We start from the raw sequence: 15,017 nt of genomic DNA, 5'->3' as shown, positions 1-15,017 counted from the left end.
TATTTTTGAAAAGCGCGAATTACCTACACTTCATCTTACAGATTATGCTGCAGAAATCTGCAGAATATTCTTCCGGAAGCACCGCGAGAAAATCTACATCTTTTGGAGGGATTGATAGGGATAGATGAATTGGTGGAGACATTTACCGCTGTGTGTAACTGGGTGATGACCCAGAGAGAGGAGAGCTCTTGTTCACCAAGACCGCCCCGTAAGAGGAAAAGCCGCCTTGATGGATAACTGAGCTCTCTGAAACTAAGGTTTTTTGTAGACGGCTTAATAATAAAGCTAGAAGGATTAAATCTTCGTCGGCAAGGGAACAATATAAAGTAGGATTAGGAATCTACAAGTCCGAAATTAGGAAAGCGAAGCGAGTCTAATGAAGAGTATTCTGCGAAAGCGTAAGAGGCTGTCCAAGGATGAGCCTTCATTGGAGTCAGTGGGGCGCTTTCAACCACTCCTACTCTAGCGCTTCACGTAAATGTGGTACCTTTAGATATCGCAGGGAATACTGCAAGTGCAGCAATCAGTATTCAGAGGTATTCGCTAGACTTAAGCTGCGTACACTATAGTATTCTTAGAAGTATTGAGTTCTTCCACATCGTGCTTCATCAATGTAGTGCAACATTTGGAAGCAAGGAATGGCAAACATGTTTACGGATGGCTCGAACTTGAACGGAAGGGTTAGTGGGGGAGTATTCGACGAGGAGCTTCCCATCTAGCTTAAATTTAAGCTAGCGGAGACCTCTGTAGTGTTTTCCTAGCGAAGGTAGGCGCAATCAAAGCAGCATTAGATTAGTTGCTTACTTCTATGACTACTGTAAGGGAGGCAAACATTTACTCCCACACCCAAGCGACAATTAGAGCCCAGGGCTCGTTGTTGGTGTGTTCGAAATTAGAACATAATAATGCCTGATTTTTCTGTTGTTTACATCCGAATACTTCGGTATTAAACTCATTTGGGAACCCGGTCATAGTGGCATAGCGGAAAACTGCTGTACTGATAAGTTAGCCAGACAGCGGGCCTCAAAATGAGAGGGTTGGGATTCTTTTAGAACCTGCAGTCTACTCCTGAAGCGATGAGCCTCACATCAACTCAGAACTGCTGGATTAGTGCGCAAGCGTGCAATTTCGCGAAATCCTTCTGGTTACAGGTAGATTGGCGGCGCTCGAGGGAACTTTTAACGCTAAGTCAAATAGAAAGCCGCAGCTCTTTACTGAACATTGTCCGTTAGGTATCCATGCGTTGAACCTTCAGATTGCTTCAAGTCCTTTCTGAAAAGTTGTCTGATGAATTAGGTGGAATCATTTCAGCTGTTATCTCAGCTAAGAAGCCGTTTATTCTACCTTCCTAGCTATACTCCATGAATTCTCAATAACATTGAATTCGGGCGCTTGCGCTGCCGTTTCAGCCCCTTGGTAAGAGTTCCAGAAAAGTCTTGATAGAACAACATTCGATTTTCCGTTTTTCGTTGTCTTGATAGAAACAAAGTCTATACCGAATACCTGATTTTTCAGAACTGCAATAAATTCGTTTTCAATGAATTTAAAGAAGCAATTTTATCCATGGTGCCCTCTATTAAAGCAAATTTTTCGATCGCTGCTGATGTCATCACAACTCCAAACCATAAAATGAGCGTGTTTTATAGTGTGTCGCAGGTTCTTCGACTGCAGCTTTGAACTGGTTGGCGCCAGATAAACGTCTTTCTATCAGAACCAAAGAGATCCAATTTGCGTTCGTCAACAAAAAAAAAAAACAAAAAAAAAACGTCATTCCAAAAGGTGTCGTGCTTATTAACAAGGTTTTTGGCGAACTACTTTTTGGACGTTATAAATAGCGCACTAACAAATGATTTATTTCCAGCTGGTTTTCCATCGGCATTACAGAGAATTGTGCTATTAGATTCTAGATTACAAGACCTTCTGAGTATCAGCTAAACTTCTCTTATCAATGCTGATATCCTCATGGTTGGGAATTTCTTGATTTTCTTTAATAACATATCTATCTTTCGTTAGCCTCTGTAAACATTTTATTTAGGGTTCTGCCACTTTACGGCTCTGCCAATCTGCCGCTTTGCCAACCACTTTATTTTCACGGACAGAGCGTTTTATGCTATACTGAACTATGGAGCTAACAATTGCAGCAAACTTGTTCTGTGAATTACCATTGTGAGTTGAAGGAGCTGGCGGCCACCGTGGCCAAATGAGTTGGTGCGTGACTACCATTCGGAATTTAGAGGGAGAACGTCGGTTCGAATCTCGGTGAAAGATCAAAATTAAGAAAAAGTTTTTTTAATAGCGGTCGCCCCTGGGCAGGCAATGCTAAGCCTCCGACTGTATTTCTGCCATGAAAAAGCTCCTCATAAAAAATATCTGCCGTTCGGAGTCAGCTTGAAACTGTAGGTCCCTCCTTTGTGGAACAACATCAAGACGCACACTACAAATAGGAGGAGGAGCTCGGCCAAATACCCAAAAAGGGTGTACGCGCCAATTATATATATATAAGGAGTTGAATCAATCATTCGCAAGTTCCCATAAACGTGCGGCGACCCATCCGCTTGTATGCGCGTGCGATCTTTCGTAATCACCCTAAGAAATGATTCAGAGTAGCATTCAATAAAATTTAAATAGTTTGCAAGTCGCAATTTTGGCGCCAATAACGGCAAAGGTTGTCACACAAAACAAGCGGTGTGGTCATTTTATGCTGTAAATATTTTTTGTTGTAAATATTTTTTTAAATTAAAGTTACTTGGGATTTATTTTTTAGTGCCCACAATTCAGTTTCTTTGAAAATTTTGCTTACAAATAAAATAAAAAATAGCACATTTTCTTTTGAATAAAATATAACACGAATTAAGCTGTGAGCCAATAAAGGTTTTGACACGTAATTGTGATTTTTTTGTTGCTTCTTAACATAACCTGAAAAGAGTCTTAAAAATGCAGCATGAATACTAGAAGGAATTTCCCGAAGCATGAATACTAGAAGGAATTTCAAATACTCAGTGGATGGACTTCTTTAGAAAATAGCATTAAACAATAAAATCTAACTGACAAATTCGGGCACGTCAAATATGCATATGTCTACGTGTATCGATGCACAAACCAACTACAACAATAATAACACAAAAACAGTATTAGTGAATAAATAAATCCGCTTGACAGTAACAGCGATTTCAGTGATTCCAGATAACACCAAAACTGGCTTTGTATGTGTCAGAGAGATAAGAACGGCACAGATAGCTTTTCAATCGAAAACCATTTACGTAGTCTGTTCATGTTCTTTTTGTTTTTTTTTTTTTTCGTTTTTTTTTGTACTATTTTTTCATGCTTTTCTTCCCGCTTTCCTGCTTGCTTGATGTCATTAAAATGCAAGGAGCGTAAAATGCGTAAATTGTAGCGTAAAATGGGGAACTCTCAAATGAATGTTTTGACACAACCCCGCAGCATTTTTGTTGCTTGTTTTCGATGTTTGTGCCTTCCTACCCAATTTAGTAATAGAAAACTGATTTTATTTGGTTTTGAATGTGCCAGCAATTTCTTCTAACTTCCATAGTTGCGGGCTATTTATTAGCTATGTAAATTGTAAGTGAATTAGATAAGTGAAGTGAAGTTATTGTATTTGAAATTACAATATTTTTAAAATTCTTATCATGAGAAATTTATTTCACAGCAAATATATCTATATAGCCCTGCAATACTCAGATGAAAGTTCAGAAATTTTTTTTGTTTTTATGCAGTACATGAAAATATTGCGAGTATTTGGAATTGATGAAATGAATTGTTTTGGAGATTTTTAAATAGACAAGTACTTGGATTCGAAGAAAAAACTAACAATCTCTTAGATGGCATTTTGTTAATCAGTGCATGGGGAAATGAAGCAGCAGACGAGTGCGCAAGGAAATGAATTGGGCAGCGCTCGGCGAATCGCTCTGAGCACTTTTATATTACCACGAGTAGAGGAGAAGACCAAACCTAAAACACGAAGGTAAACATTTCTGAACGCCTTCAGGATATCCCGCTTACTTTGATTACCACTCAATGATCGAAAATTGTGGAACTTAGTGAGACTCTCAAAAACGAGTATACAGATTCTGGTGAGAGTAAAAGCAAGGCACTAATCTAATTTCCATAAAGCATTTAGTTCGTAGCCTCGTATAATCCCTTCGGAGCTGTACAAATGAAACGCAGTTTCTGTTCGATTGCCTCGCACTCTGAAGAATTTATTTCAGATTTTTGATATTTTCTTGATTATATTGTTTAGGCGTAGCCTTAGGGTGTTGATAATTACGCTCTTCAACATTTCAGTATGCTTTAAAGAAGGATGAAGGGATAATATATAAATATTTCACAATGTAATTGTTGTTACACCCTTTTTGGGTGTTAGTGGCGTGCGTCTTGATGTTGTTTCATAAATGGAGGGAACTACAGTTGAAGGGAGGAGCCTGGTTTATGAGGTCTAAAAATTGCATCTCTTTGCGATTTTTTTTTTAAGGAAAAAATTTATTTAGCCCTTCAAAGTTTTTTCTATCTTTTAATGAACATTTAAAAAGTATACACAATTTTTGTACTGGATAGAACAAGTTGAAAAAAATGTTTAACATAGAAATTAGTAGAGCGCTGCAACGCTGGAGTTTCCAACTGGCGTACAAGATACAGCTCGTAATTATTATCTAAAGTAAAAAATTCAAATGGATTTCTAATTATCATGATTTTTTATTCTACGAGTAGATGAACTAAGAAAACTGAGAGAAATTTCAACTTTTTGGAGGTTTTAAAGGAAAAAATGCCTTTCTATAAAAAAAAAAATTCCTTCAACTTGGTATAAAAATCTTGAAATTTTTTTTTATCTATTTTGTTAGTTCAAATAGAAGAGAATTTAATACTGAAGGGAACAAGCTATGATTCATTTCAAAAGGTTCATTAGTTTTTTTTTTTCATTCATGTACGCCAATTCAAAGAAATCATAAAAATGAAAAGTCGAGAAAAGAAGATAAAGTTTGTACTACTCGTATAGCTGTCCGGCCACAGCGTAACTACCTAACGCTCGCCTACCTTTGGCTTTGTATCTACGGAAATATTGAGAATTAGGCTCTGTAACTTTGTGTGAATATTCTGAACCCTTAACGCCGCCTGCCGAACAGCAAATGGGTTTTTATGAGGACCTTTTTCATGGCAGAAATACATTCGGAGGTTTGCTATTGTCTGTCCTCGGCGACCGCTGTTAGAAAACAAATTATCTTCTATCGTTTGATGTGTCTTGCCCGGAGACTCGAACCTTTCGATTGGTAATCAAGCACCAAACCATTCGGCTACGGCGGCATGAGATTTCTGATACTTTCTTCTTTAAATCGTTTAAGAAAATAGCCTTTAGCTAGTGTTAATTTTTTTTTCTTATCCTCTCCACTCGGGAGTATAGGGCCTCGACAAGACTCAGTCTTGCGTTGGTTTCGTTAATCTATTTGATTTCATGACAGGGTAGATGATTAGCCTGCCGCTGTTGATTAGACTCGTCAAAAGCTTGGTATGATTTAAAGAGGTATGTTGGGATAGGACTGGGAAATTTTGTGCTCGGAACCACAATAGGTCTTGTGGCCAAAGAATACTTGCTGCTTTCTAAGAGCAGTGTGACTAATCTAACTTCATCTAACCTAACCTAACCTTGTCTAAATTGATGTTTTTTATTTGATTCCTTTTAATACTTTACTTATTAATGAACGTAGTGGCGCTTCGATCAATATGCAAACGGTCATAATACACCAGCACGTAAGCTAAAGCTTCGCTGGGAGTGTATTTCGCATTGATTTTGCACTGGTTAGCTGTTCGTACTTGAAGATAACCAGACAGGTTATGGGAATCCAGCCGAGCGCCTTTCACGAACTACAGAACTACATGCTGCACATAGTCTCAGCTATTAATGAAAAAAAGTAAGAAATCAAAAATGACAAAAGACAATTTTTTTCCTAAAATTTTGAGCACAAAAAATTAGGTTTTGAAAAAAATTGAGTTTCGAAAAAAAAAAATTTTGAAAAAAAAAATTTGAAAAATTTTAAATTAAAACAAAAAATGTGAAAAAAATTAAAAAAAAAAAACTGAAAAAAAATAAGACTTTTTTCCAAAGAAGTTGTTTAAAGTAGATTTTGTCTTAAAAATTCATTTTAAAACACGCTGTACCAAAATTTTTAACATCGAATAAATCCCAAAATTGTGAGATTTAAAAATTTATAAAAATTTTAAAAACAACCGAAGTGTTTTCCCTTTAAAAATTATACCAAACTTTTCAACATGGAATAAATCTCAAAATTATGATTTTTATTTTTAATTTTTAACGTTGCTTCTTATTATAAATAATAATAATAAACCAAATTTGGGAAACATTTACGACTATGTCAAAAATTCTGGCACCACTTGGCATGGAATCGCTCATATCTTACTATTTTCTCTCCATATTCCGACTCCTGGGCATCTTTTCATATGCATTTACGCTGTGGATTTCTCCAGTTTTGAAACTTCGGGCTGAATTTTCAATTCTGATCCTGACTCTATAATGATATCAGGCTCACAATTCGTCTTTTTCCCGAATCCTGTTTTTGTTTATATATTCTGACCCTTTTTACCTTTTCTTTGTTCTCTTTTCTTTGTTCTTCGATCTTTGTTATTCGTTCGTTGTTCTTTGTTTTCTGTTCTTTGATCTTTGTTCTACGTTCCTTGTCCTTTTTTCTTTGTTTTTCGGTCTTCGTTATTTCTTCCTTGTTATTTGTTATTAGTTCGTAGTTCTCTGTTTTTCGTTCTTTGATCTTCGTTATTTCTTCTTTGTTATTTGTTGTTTGTTCTCTGGTCTTCGTTCCTTGTTATTTGCTCTTCGTTCATCGTTCTTTGTTTTCTGTACTTCGATCTTCGTTCTTTTTTCTTCGCTTTTCGTTTTTCTTTTTTAGTTATTTCTTCTTCTTCGTTAGTTTTTTATTCTCTGTTCTTCGTTCTTTGATCTTCGTTCTTTATTTTTCGTTCGTCGATATTCCTTCTTTGTTCTTCGTTTTCTGATGTTCGTTCTTTATTTTTTGTTTTTCGTTCTTTTTTTTTTGGTTTTTTGTTCTTCGTTTTTTCTTCTTTGTTCTTCGTTTTTTTGATGTTCGTTCTTTATTCTTCGTTCTATGTTTTTTGTTCTTTGTTCTTCGCTCTTTTGGTCTTTCTTCTTCGTTCTTCATTCTTTGTTATCTATTCTGTCTCTGTCTCTTTGACCTACTTGAAACTTTTTCTGCGTCTGTTTCCCTGTCGCGTTTTTTTCCACTCCTGTTTCTGCCACTGCTTCTGTTTTCGCCACTTTCTCTAATTTCAATTCGGTTTATATTTTATTTTGATCTCAGAATTCGCAGACTTTAATTGTACTCTGACTGCGCTTCCTCTCGGTTCGCGGTTTCTATCTCTGTCTGCGTTCCTGTCTTGGTCCAATCCTCTACTTTATTATAAACTCGATTAAATACCTTCTCTACATTTTTTCCTCTGTTTCTAATCCATTGAGCACAAAAAAACTAAGCGCTAACCACCCTCTTTTCCATTGATATTAATTTTGCCCAGCTCCTCTTCCAAACTAAATCGAGCTCATTCGAAAGCATCGCCCGAACTCATAATTTGTTGCGCATGGATGTAATATTTATTCACTTATTCAGCCATTTCAATAACTCTGCTTACCTCATGCCTAACACAAAAACACATTTAAAGGATTTCAGCTCATGTGTCCTCTTTCATGTTTTGCTGGTTACTCGCCTTTCAATCATCTCCAACTGTTCCCATACAGCATCCAATTATTTCTTACAACATTCCAACCAGTCTATTTCTCTTTCGTAGTCGTAAGCAGCAACGCTACTGAACTTAATTTACTATTTTATTTGACCACATGTTGCCGTTTTGGGTATAAAATACACCCACACATGCATATATGTACATGTACACGTGATAACAAGTTGCGCTATGGGGTATTTTCGCGGCCATTTAATCGAATTATATTCAATTACAACCCACAATAGTATGGATTTGGTGCACACAGCTATTAGTGGCAAATAGGGAGCGAGCAGTTTTCTCTTACATTTAAATATAAGTATATAAGAGTATATGTACATATGTATATGGATTTGTATGTGCGTATGAGTTTCGCAAGCCCATTTTAGCAGTGCTGAAATTGCAGCATCAGCAGAGTAATAGTGAAAGAATAATGCAATGAAATCGTGCTTAAGTGTAACTAACCAAAATTATGATTGGCATAAGTTTGCAAGCTTTGGTTAGCTGTTTGTTGGTTGGTGCGTGGATTGAAAGTGCAGCAAAGTGCAAAGGTTACACTTTTATGTGTGTCTGTAAAGTTGCGCTGCAACACTAACGTTCTCTGCGTTAGCCAATTTCAAACAGCTTTAAAATCACTTATCACATTTGCTTTACCATATCTGTAGTACCTCTTGTGCTTAACCTTTATTGAAGATGATCTTTTAAAGCGCTTTATGTTAACTGATGCTACAGCAAAATAATGTAGAAGAGATTGTGTAATGCGTACATGTAAACGCACAGTAGAGGTAGGTACAGTAAGCAGTATTGTTCAAACTCATATACGCAAGTGGAGTAGTGGTAGTGGTCAGAGATAAGTGTCTGCTTCACTTTGAATGGTTTTAATCTTCTCATTCAAGTGGTATCATGTTCTTGAACCGTTAACATAGTTAAATGGCTTTCATTTACTCACCTTTGTTTGGGTAAATTTTATGGTGAAAAATTATAATGGCGCTACATTTAGCTATGGAATATGGCGTTATTCGAATTACACAGCAATGCGTATATTATTCAATGTAAGCTGTGTTCTTTTCAAGTCTATCTGAAAACAAACACCCTTATTCAAGTTGCTATGAGCGATGAGATACGAACAGAACTTAATTAATTGCCTTATAAAGTAAAAAAACGCTATAATTGTGAATGGTCCCCTAGAAAATACTTGGATATTTCTGCTCAACGTAAAACTGCTGCATTATATTTTTTAATAAAAATATCAAATAAAATATGATTCATATTTCGAAGCATAATAAAAACAGGGTGGGCCAAATAAGACCTACTAATGACTAAAGACTACTGCCTAGCAGTATGCGCAGTTGCTCCATCTTATTGAAACCACAAATTAGGATACTGCTCCGTCATTGGTCGCAAAAAGTTTTCAATCAATGTTCTGTAAGAAGCTCCTGAAATCGATTCCGGCGTTTTATCCTCATTTTCGAAGAAATATGGACCGATAACTCTAGTGGCCATAACATCGCACCAAAAAGTACATTTAGATGGGTGCAACTGATGTTGGTGTGTTGCCCTTGGATTTTCAGAGCCCCACAATCTACAGTTTTGTTTGTTGACATAACCATTTAAATGGAAATGCGCTTCATCCGACATCAAAACATTATTTAAAAAATCTATTTGTGTGGCTAATTGTGTAAGACTAGAAAAACTCGATAATTTTAACGCGTTGTGTTGTACTGTAGGGTACAATAATAAATTTCCAACAATTCAATTATAACCTACAAAAAGATAAAAATAAATATGTCAAAAAATAAAAAAGTTATTTGTGCTTAACATTAGTAGGTCTTATTTGGCCCACCTTGTACATTTACCAAAGATTTTATTAACAATTTGTAAGTTCGGTCACACTGTCTCTTAATCAATTTTGGATGAAATATTTCTCTTCATGTAGGTAATATCATATATCTTTCGAATTTGAGTAGAAAGGGGCGGCATATATGACTATTAGAGATATATCGGACCCAGCGCCATCTAGCGAGTCCTTTTTGGAAAAATTTATTTCCCTTGAAATTGCGCCAAATCGGAACATAGGTTAGGTGAGGCGAACCTGGCTGACTAAAAGCCATCACGTAGAGCTATTGGTCCTTAGTGGTACCAGATGGAGCTAGGACCTTTACGCTTATCTATAATAGACATCTTGTAATAAGCCTGTGCCTTTTGCGAATCTAAGTAAACTATGAAGCTCTAACCCCGAGACACAGTTCAACTTCTCATATTGCAAAGCTCCTAAGCATTTCATTCGTGTTCCAGCAAATGCAGGGCAAGAACAGAGAAAGTGCTCTAATGTTTCCCTCTCTTCCAGTTCATTACAAAACCTGTAGTTATCATTGTTTGTAATTCCCATCTTGTATGCGTGCGCCGCTAGTAAATTGTGGTCTGTCAGCATACCTACGATAATACTGCTTTCTTTTTTAGACAGGGCTAGCTCGAATCTGGTGTGTTTAACTGCATTCTGTGCATATATGATTTTCGCGGGTTTGCAGAGGGCTAGATTGTTCCAACTCCTGTCTATCCGTCCTTTCTTGTCCACAACGATTACATTATAGATCGTCTTTAAGGGTTCTGGTACATCGTTTTCCTGTTCAACTTGCATGTAAGCTGCCCTCTCGGCAATCTCATCTTCAATTTCGTTTTCTACAATGCCCTTATGTCCAGGTACTCAATAAGAACGTTTTTAGATGAAATTTCACGAGTTTATTGCCTTTATTGCTGTTTGACTGTCAACGTATATATTTATGTTGGAGTTGCTCGATGTCCTTGCTAGTGCTATTTCTTCAGTTTATCCTACAGCAAATACTTCTACATAATGAATGGCTAGCTGACGCCTAGCTCTGTGCATTAGATCCCTGTCCTCTTTTTCACCCCTCTTCTTCTTCTATTGTTCGGAACGTCCTCACCCAATTGCATTTCGGAGTCATCTAATCAGATTTAACAGCTAGCTATTCTGCCGCAATGTCAATCAGTCACATCTAAGATAAACAGATAAACTTATCTTGTGAGTTTGAACTTAACCAGCTTTCAACATTTTCAGTTAACGTCTGCTCCTTTACGGGTTCCAGTCCAGTGCCATTCTCTTGATGCTATCTGGTGGTTTTCCAAGCGTGCGACCTATCCATCACGCGTTTGATTTGCCATAGAATGGGCTCCTCATTCGTTAATCTCCACAGCGTATCGTTGCTGATGGTGTTCGGCCAGAATATTCTTCAGATTATGCGGAGGCATTTGTTGATGAAAGATTGTAGCCTTTGTGTGATGGTGTTAGAGACCAGTCATGTTTCACTTCCGTACAATAATACTGACTTCACACGCTGAATATTCGCAGTTTATAGTTCTTGGAGATTTACGAACTTCCCCATACCATAGGCATTTGCCCGAACACCGCCCTTACTTTGTTTAGTCCGCAGTTGACCTCTTCATCTGCGAGGTAGCAGAAGCTTTCGACAAATTCCACAGGACACCCGTCAACCATTATAGGTCTTGCTTTATTGACGCTCATAGCCTTGGCCTTGGCGATGTTGCCCTCCAGTTCGACAGTGTTTGCCAGCGTGACTCATTTGTCCACCTTCGCTTGCATGTCAGTGAGTTTGTGAGAGAGCAGGTAGATGTTATCGGCGATGTCCAGGTTCTCAAGATGTCTGGTGAAACTCCATAAGATGCTTCTTTTGTGCAAATTAATTGGCTCATAACGTCGTCTAGGACGATGGCGAAGAGAAGAGGCGACAGGGGACGATTATTTATTTTCTTATTTGGTTTCCCGTTCACAAATTTCAGAAACAAGAGCAAAATATTCCACCGCAACGGGCATTATAAAAGAAAACCAAAGTGATGTCAATGCGGTTTTAGTCTTTGGACGGACACCAGTAGCAAAAATATAGCTTCGTCGTATGTGCCCAACGCTCACTTTTTTCCTCACTGACCCACTAGGTGGCATCTCGTCTAGTTTTTAAATAAATATTTTCACAGCGGATTGGCTTCTTCTTCTGTTGGGACCAGGTGTCTGAGTAGGAAGCCTAACAAATTCGATTGAAATCCATTCAGCAGTTCTTGAGCTGTAACAGAACACATTTATATGAGTTTTTACTAAATTTTCTCAAAACGTGACGGCTACTTCAATTTCATCCGGTCTCCAATTTCACGTGAACCTAATCCCTCCAAGAGCGCTCTGCATTGACTATAAAAATAGAAAATTGGAAGAGACCAGGTCTGGTGGATATGGGGAGTGTAGTAAGGCTTTCCACTCACAATTTTGTTAATAGTTTTTCGCTGGTGTTGCTGGTGTCGCTGGTGTTGCAACGTGAGGCTTGTCGTTGTTATTAATCGTTTTTCTACAACTGCCTCAAGTCAGATTCGCTGAAACCTAGTAGCTCGCACAATATAAGTAACACGCTTATCTGGAGCCACCAACAATACAACGTCAACTTTGAATCATGAATATTTGGTATAAATATTTGGCCAGCCAGCTTTGGGTTAGCCGGGTTTTGAGCATTATGGGTTGCCATGTTGAGGCCATTTTTCATTTCCAGTTATTACTCGATGAAGACATGGATCGTTTTTCTAACCCTCAGAAAGCATTTCTCTCATGCAAACTCGATCCCGATTTGACAAGACTTCTTCAACGTAATACGGAAAGTTTGCGACAAAACCTCGAGTGTTTTTAAGATACTGAGAACTTAAAATGATAATACAAAACAGAAATATTGTTGGAAAGAACTTTTTTTATTATAATCTGGTAGATAATTGCATTCCATCTATTTTTTAATATGACTACTTTTTCCAATAAATCTGGTCATATGTCGTCTGGTATAGTGGATTGAATATTGCAATAAATCGATTTTTAAGTGCGAAATGTGGCCATCAAATGCGGTCGATGTTTAGCTGATTAATTTTTGGAAACGAAAACTCAAATAGCATGGCTCGATAGTGTTCCCCAGTCATCGTAACGGTTTCGAAAGAAATAAGGACCGATGATGCCACCAGCGCTCAATGAACTTCACGAGCATATTTTTTTTTAAGTAAATTTTTACAACTTGGACGCTTAAATGATTTATGATGACTTACCAAACTTTACTGAACAAAAATGAAAAACACAGTTTTCCATTGTCAACAGTCAAAAGAATGTTACGGATATCGATAATTCTCATGCAGCTAAAAACACCCGACACTTGGATAATTTGGCATGGAATCGCTCTAATTATTTCAAATGGTCGGTTCACTCTTTCGAGTGTTTGGAATTGGCTCACTCTTATTGAATTTGACAGCTCCTCTTGCGTTTGGCAAAACTTTTCGCTGAAAATGAGTAAAGCTTCCAAATCTTCGTCGGCGAAATTTTTCCCTGGGCTAGTCCATCCCTTGTCGATGATGCTAAAATTAACACTTTTATAGCATCGAAATTTGAATTCGCATGTTCCAGCGACGGCCTGTAACTTCCGATAGCATTCGATGACCTTTAGCGGCACTTCTTTTACCGGCGAAAAGGGAAAGCAGCATGTCCAGCAAGCCCAATTTTTTTTGGCTCTTACATTAACAGGCTTTAAGATAAAAAAATTTAAATTTTTTTCATTTCAGCGATGGGTTACTTGATCTCAAATAAATCCATATGATAAAGCAGTGCCATGAAAATATTTAGCTTATGATTCTGAGCTGTTTAGGGCAACTCACATCACCTCTTATAAGCCCTTCTCATTTTTCAGTTACACATGAAATACTTCCTTTTGTTTTACAATTTCTCAAGATTTTATATTTTCAACTCCTTTTTCGCTAGGATAAACCCCCTATTTATCCAATTATAAATGAATTTTGTTACAAAACTTCGGTCGTATGGCCATATGCACGTACTCCAGTGAGTAGTTGAAGCCGTGTGTGGTTCTATTATTCCATGTGATGCCCACGTGTTGTGGTATCTCCCACTGCGTAGGCGCATAAATACCATTTAATTTGCTGTAAGGATGCGAAACAAAAAACACTTGAAATGTAAAAAAAAACAAAAATTATCAATCACAACGATTTCACCTTCTAGCGCAACCCTCTTTCCACCAGCCACCATCCTTTTCCTTGCCTTTGCAATAACCTGTGCGATCTTTCGTTCTAAACTTATAGCCATTCAGAGGCGTTAGCTCATCTGCTGCATTGCCGCTAAACTGTCCCACCTTTAGTGCGTATTGCGCCTTCTCATCGCCCAGTGAGAAGTGATCGTAGTGCGCAATCTCCTCCACACTTTCGCTATTCAAACGCATAACGATGCGCAATTCATGCGGTGCATCGCTGGTCAGCCAATAAAGCGGTTCCATGCCAACGAAAAAACTATTGTACGGATCGCCGAAGCCCGCCTTGTAGTAGGCCCAATTGAGATTGAAAGCAGTATCTTTGTCCTGACGCCTATGCACAATGGTCCAAGGACAACCACCTGCCGCATCAGCAAAGCAATAAACATTGATCGGCATATAACTCGAGATGTGCAAGCTATAGACGCCATCGCGATCGCGTACACCTGACGGCAGTATGTCGGCGCAGTTCTTGGGAAAGCGTTGCAGCAGCCGTGTCGTAAAGGAGTCGCTTAGTGAGCGCACGCTGGAAGTGCATCAGGTGCAATAGATTTTTATATTAATTTAGATATGTTTTTTACTATATTTATTGGATTATCACTCACGTTCTACCCATTAAATCGCTTAACTGCTTCATCATTGCTGGCGAGAGCTGATCTGGGGCTAATTCATTGCTGGGAATTTATTATTTTTTTTTTTTTTGTTAAATAAGATATTAATTTTTTGCTTTCAGTTTCAAATTTAAAAAATATATCAAATTTTCCTCCCCACCTTCTGTAATCCTCTGTCGATACACTTCCGTTGCACTGCTTCAACAAATTGCGCATTGTCTCATCCACAATGATTGTCAAGAATTCCGCATCGCTTGCATTCGTATTGAGTCTATTTGTAGCGCCAATTAGATTTATTAATAAGCAGTAGGCGCTAATCAGCAGTACAGCTGCAAATTGCTTCCTGATTTGTAGCATCGTGTGACTTGATGAATTGACTGACTGCACTTGAAAAGCGGCTGCTTAGTTTTTATACGTCAGCCCGTGTGCGGATAGAGATAATAACTGTTGCTTATCAGCTTCCCATTGCACTCACCAAACATCTTGTAATACCTAATCTAAATTTTATATTAAATATATTAAATGTCGGAGTTGAAATATGAATTTGTCG

The 15,017-nt window shown here is 37.7% G+C and overlaps 2 protein-coding genes across 2 annotated transcripts in view; one reads left to right on the top strand and one right to left on the bottom strand.

Annotated features, from left to right (window-relative positions):
* LOC128862936 (protein obstructor-E) overlaps nucleotides 1-15,017 on the top strand; it is a 67,388-nt gene that overhangs the window by 36,663 nt on the left and 15,708 nt on the right. The window lies entirely within an intron of this gene.
* LOC128862934 (angiopoietin-4-like) lies at nucleotides 13,508-14,878 on the bottom strand. Its single transcript, XM_054101775.1, has 4 exons — nucleotides 14,628-14,878; nucleotides 14,462-14,530; nucleotides 13,825-14,382; nucleotides 13,508-13,752 (listed from the first exon to the last, which is right to left on the bottom strand). Exons 1-4 carry the CDS (start codon nucleotides 14,822-14,824, stop codon nucleotides 13,599-13,601), a joined length of 978 nt encoding a protein of 325 aa, XP_053957750.1. The 5' UTR covers nucleotides 14,825-14,878; the 3' UTR covers nucleotides 13,508-13,598.

This window comes from Anastrepha ludens, chromosome 5, assembly GCF_028408465.1.
Source record: "Anastrepha ludens isolate Willacy chromosome 5, idAnaLude1.1, whole genome shotgun sequence".
NCBI lineage: Eukaryota > Metazoa > Arthropoda > Insecta > Diptera > Tephritidae > Anastrepha > Anastrepha ludens.
This window is presented reverse-complemented; position numbering and strand designations above follow the sequence as displayed.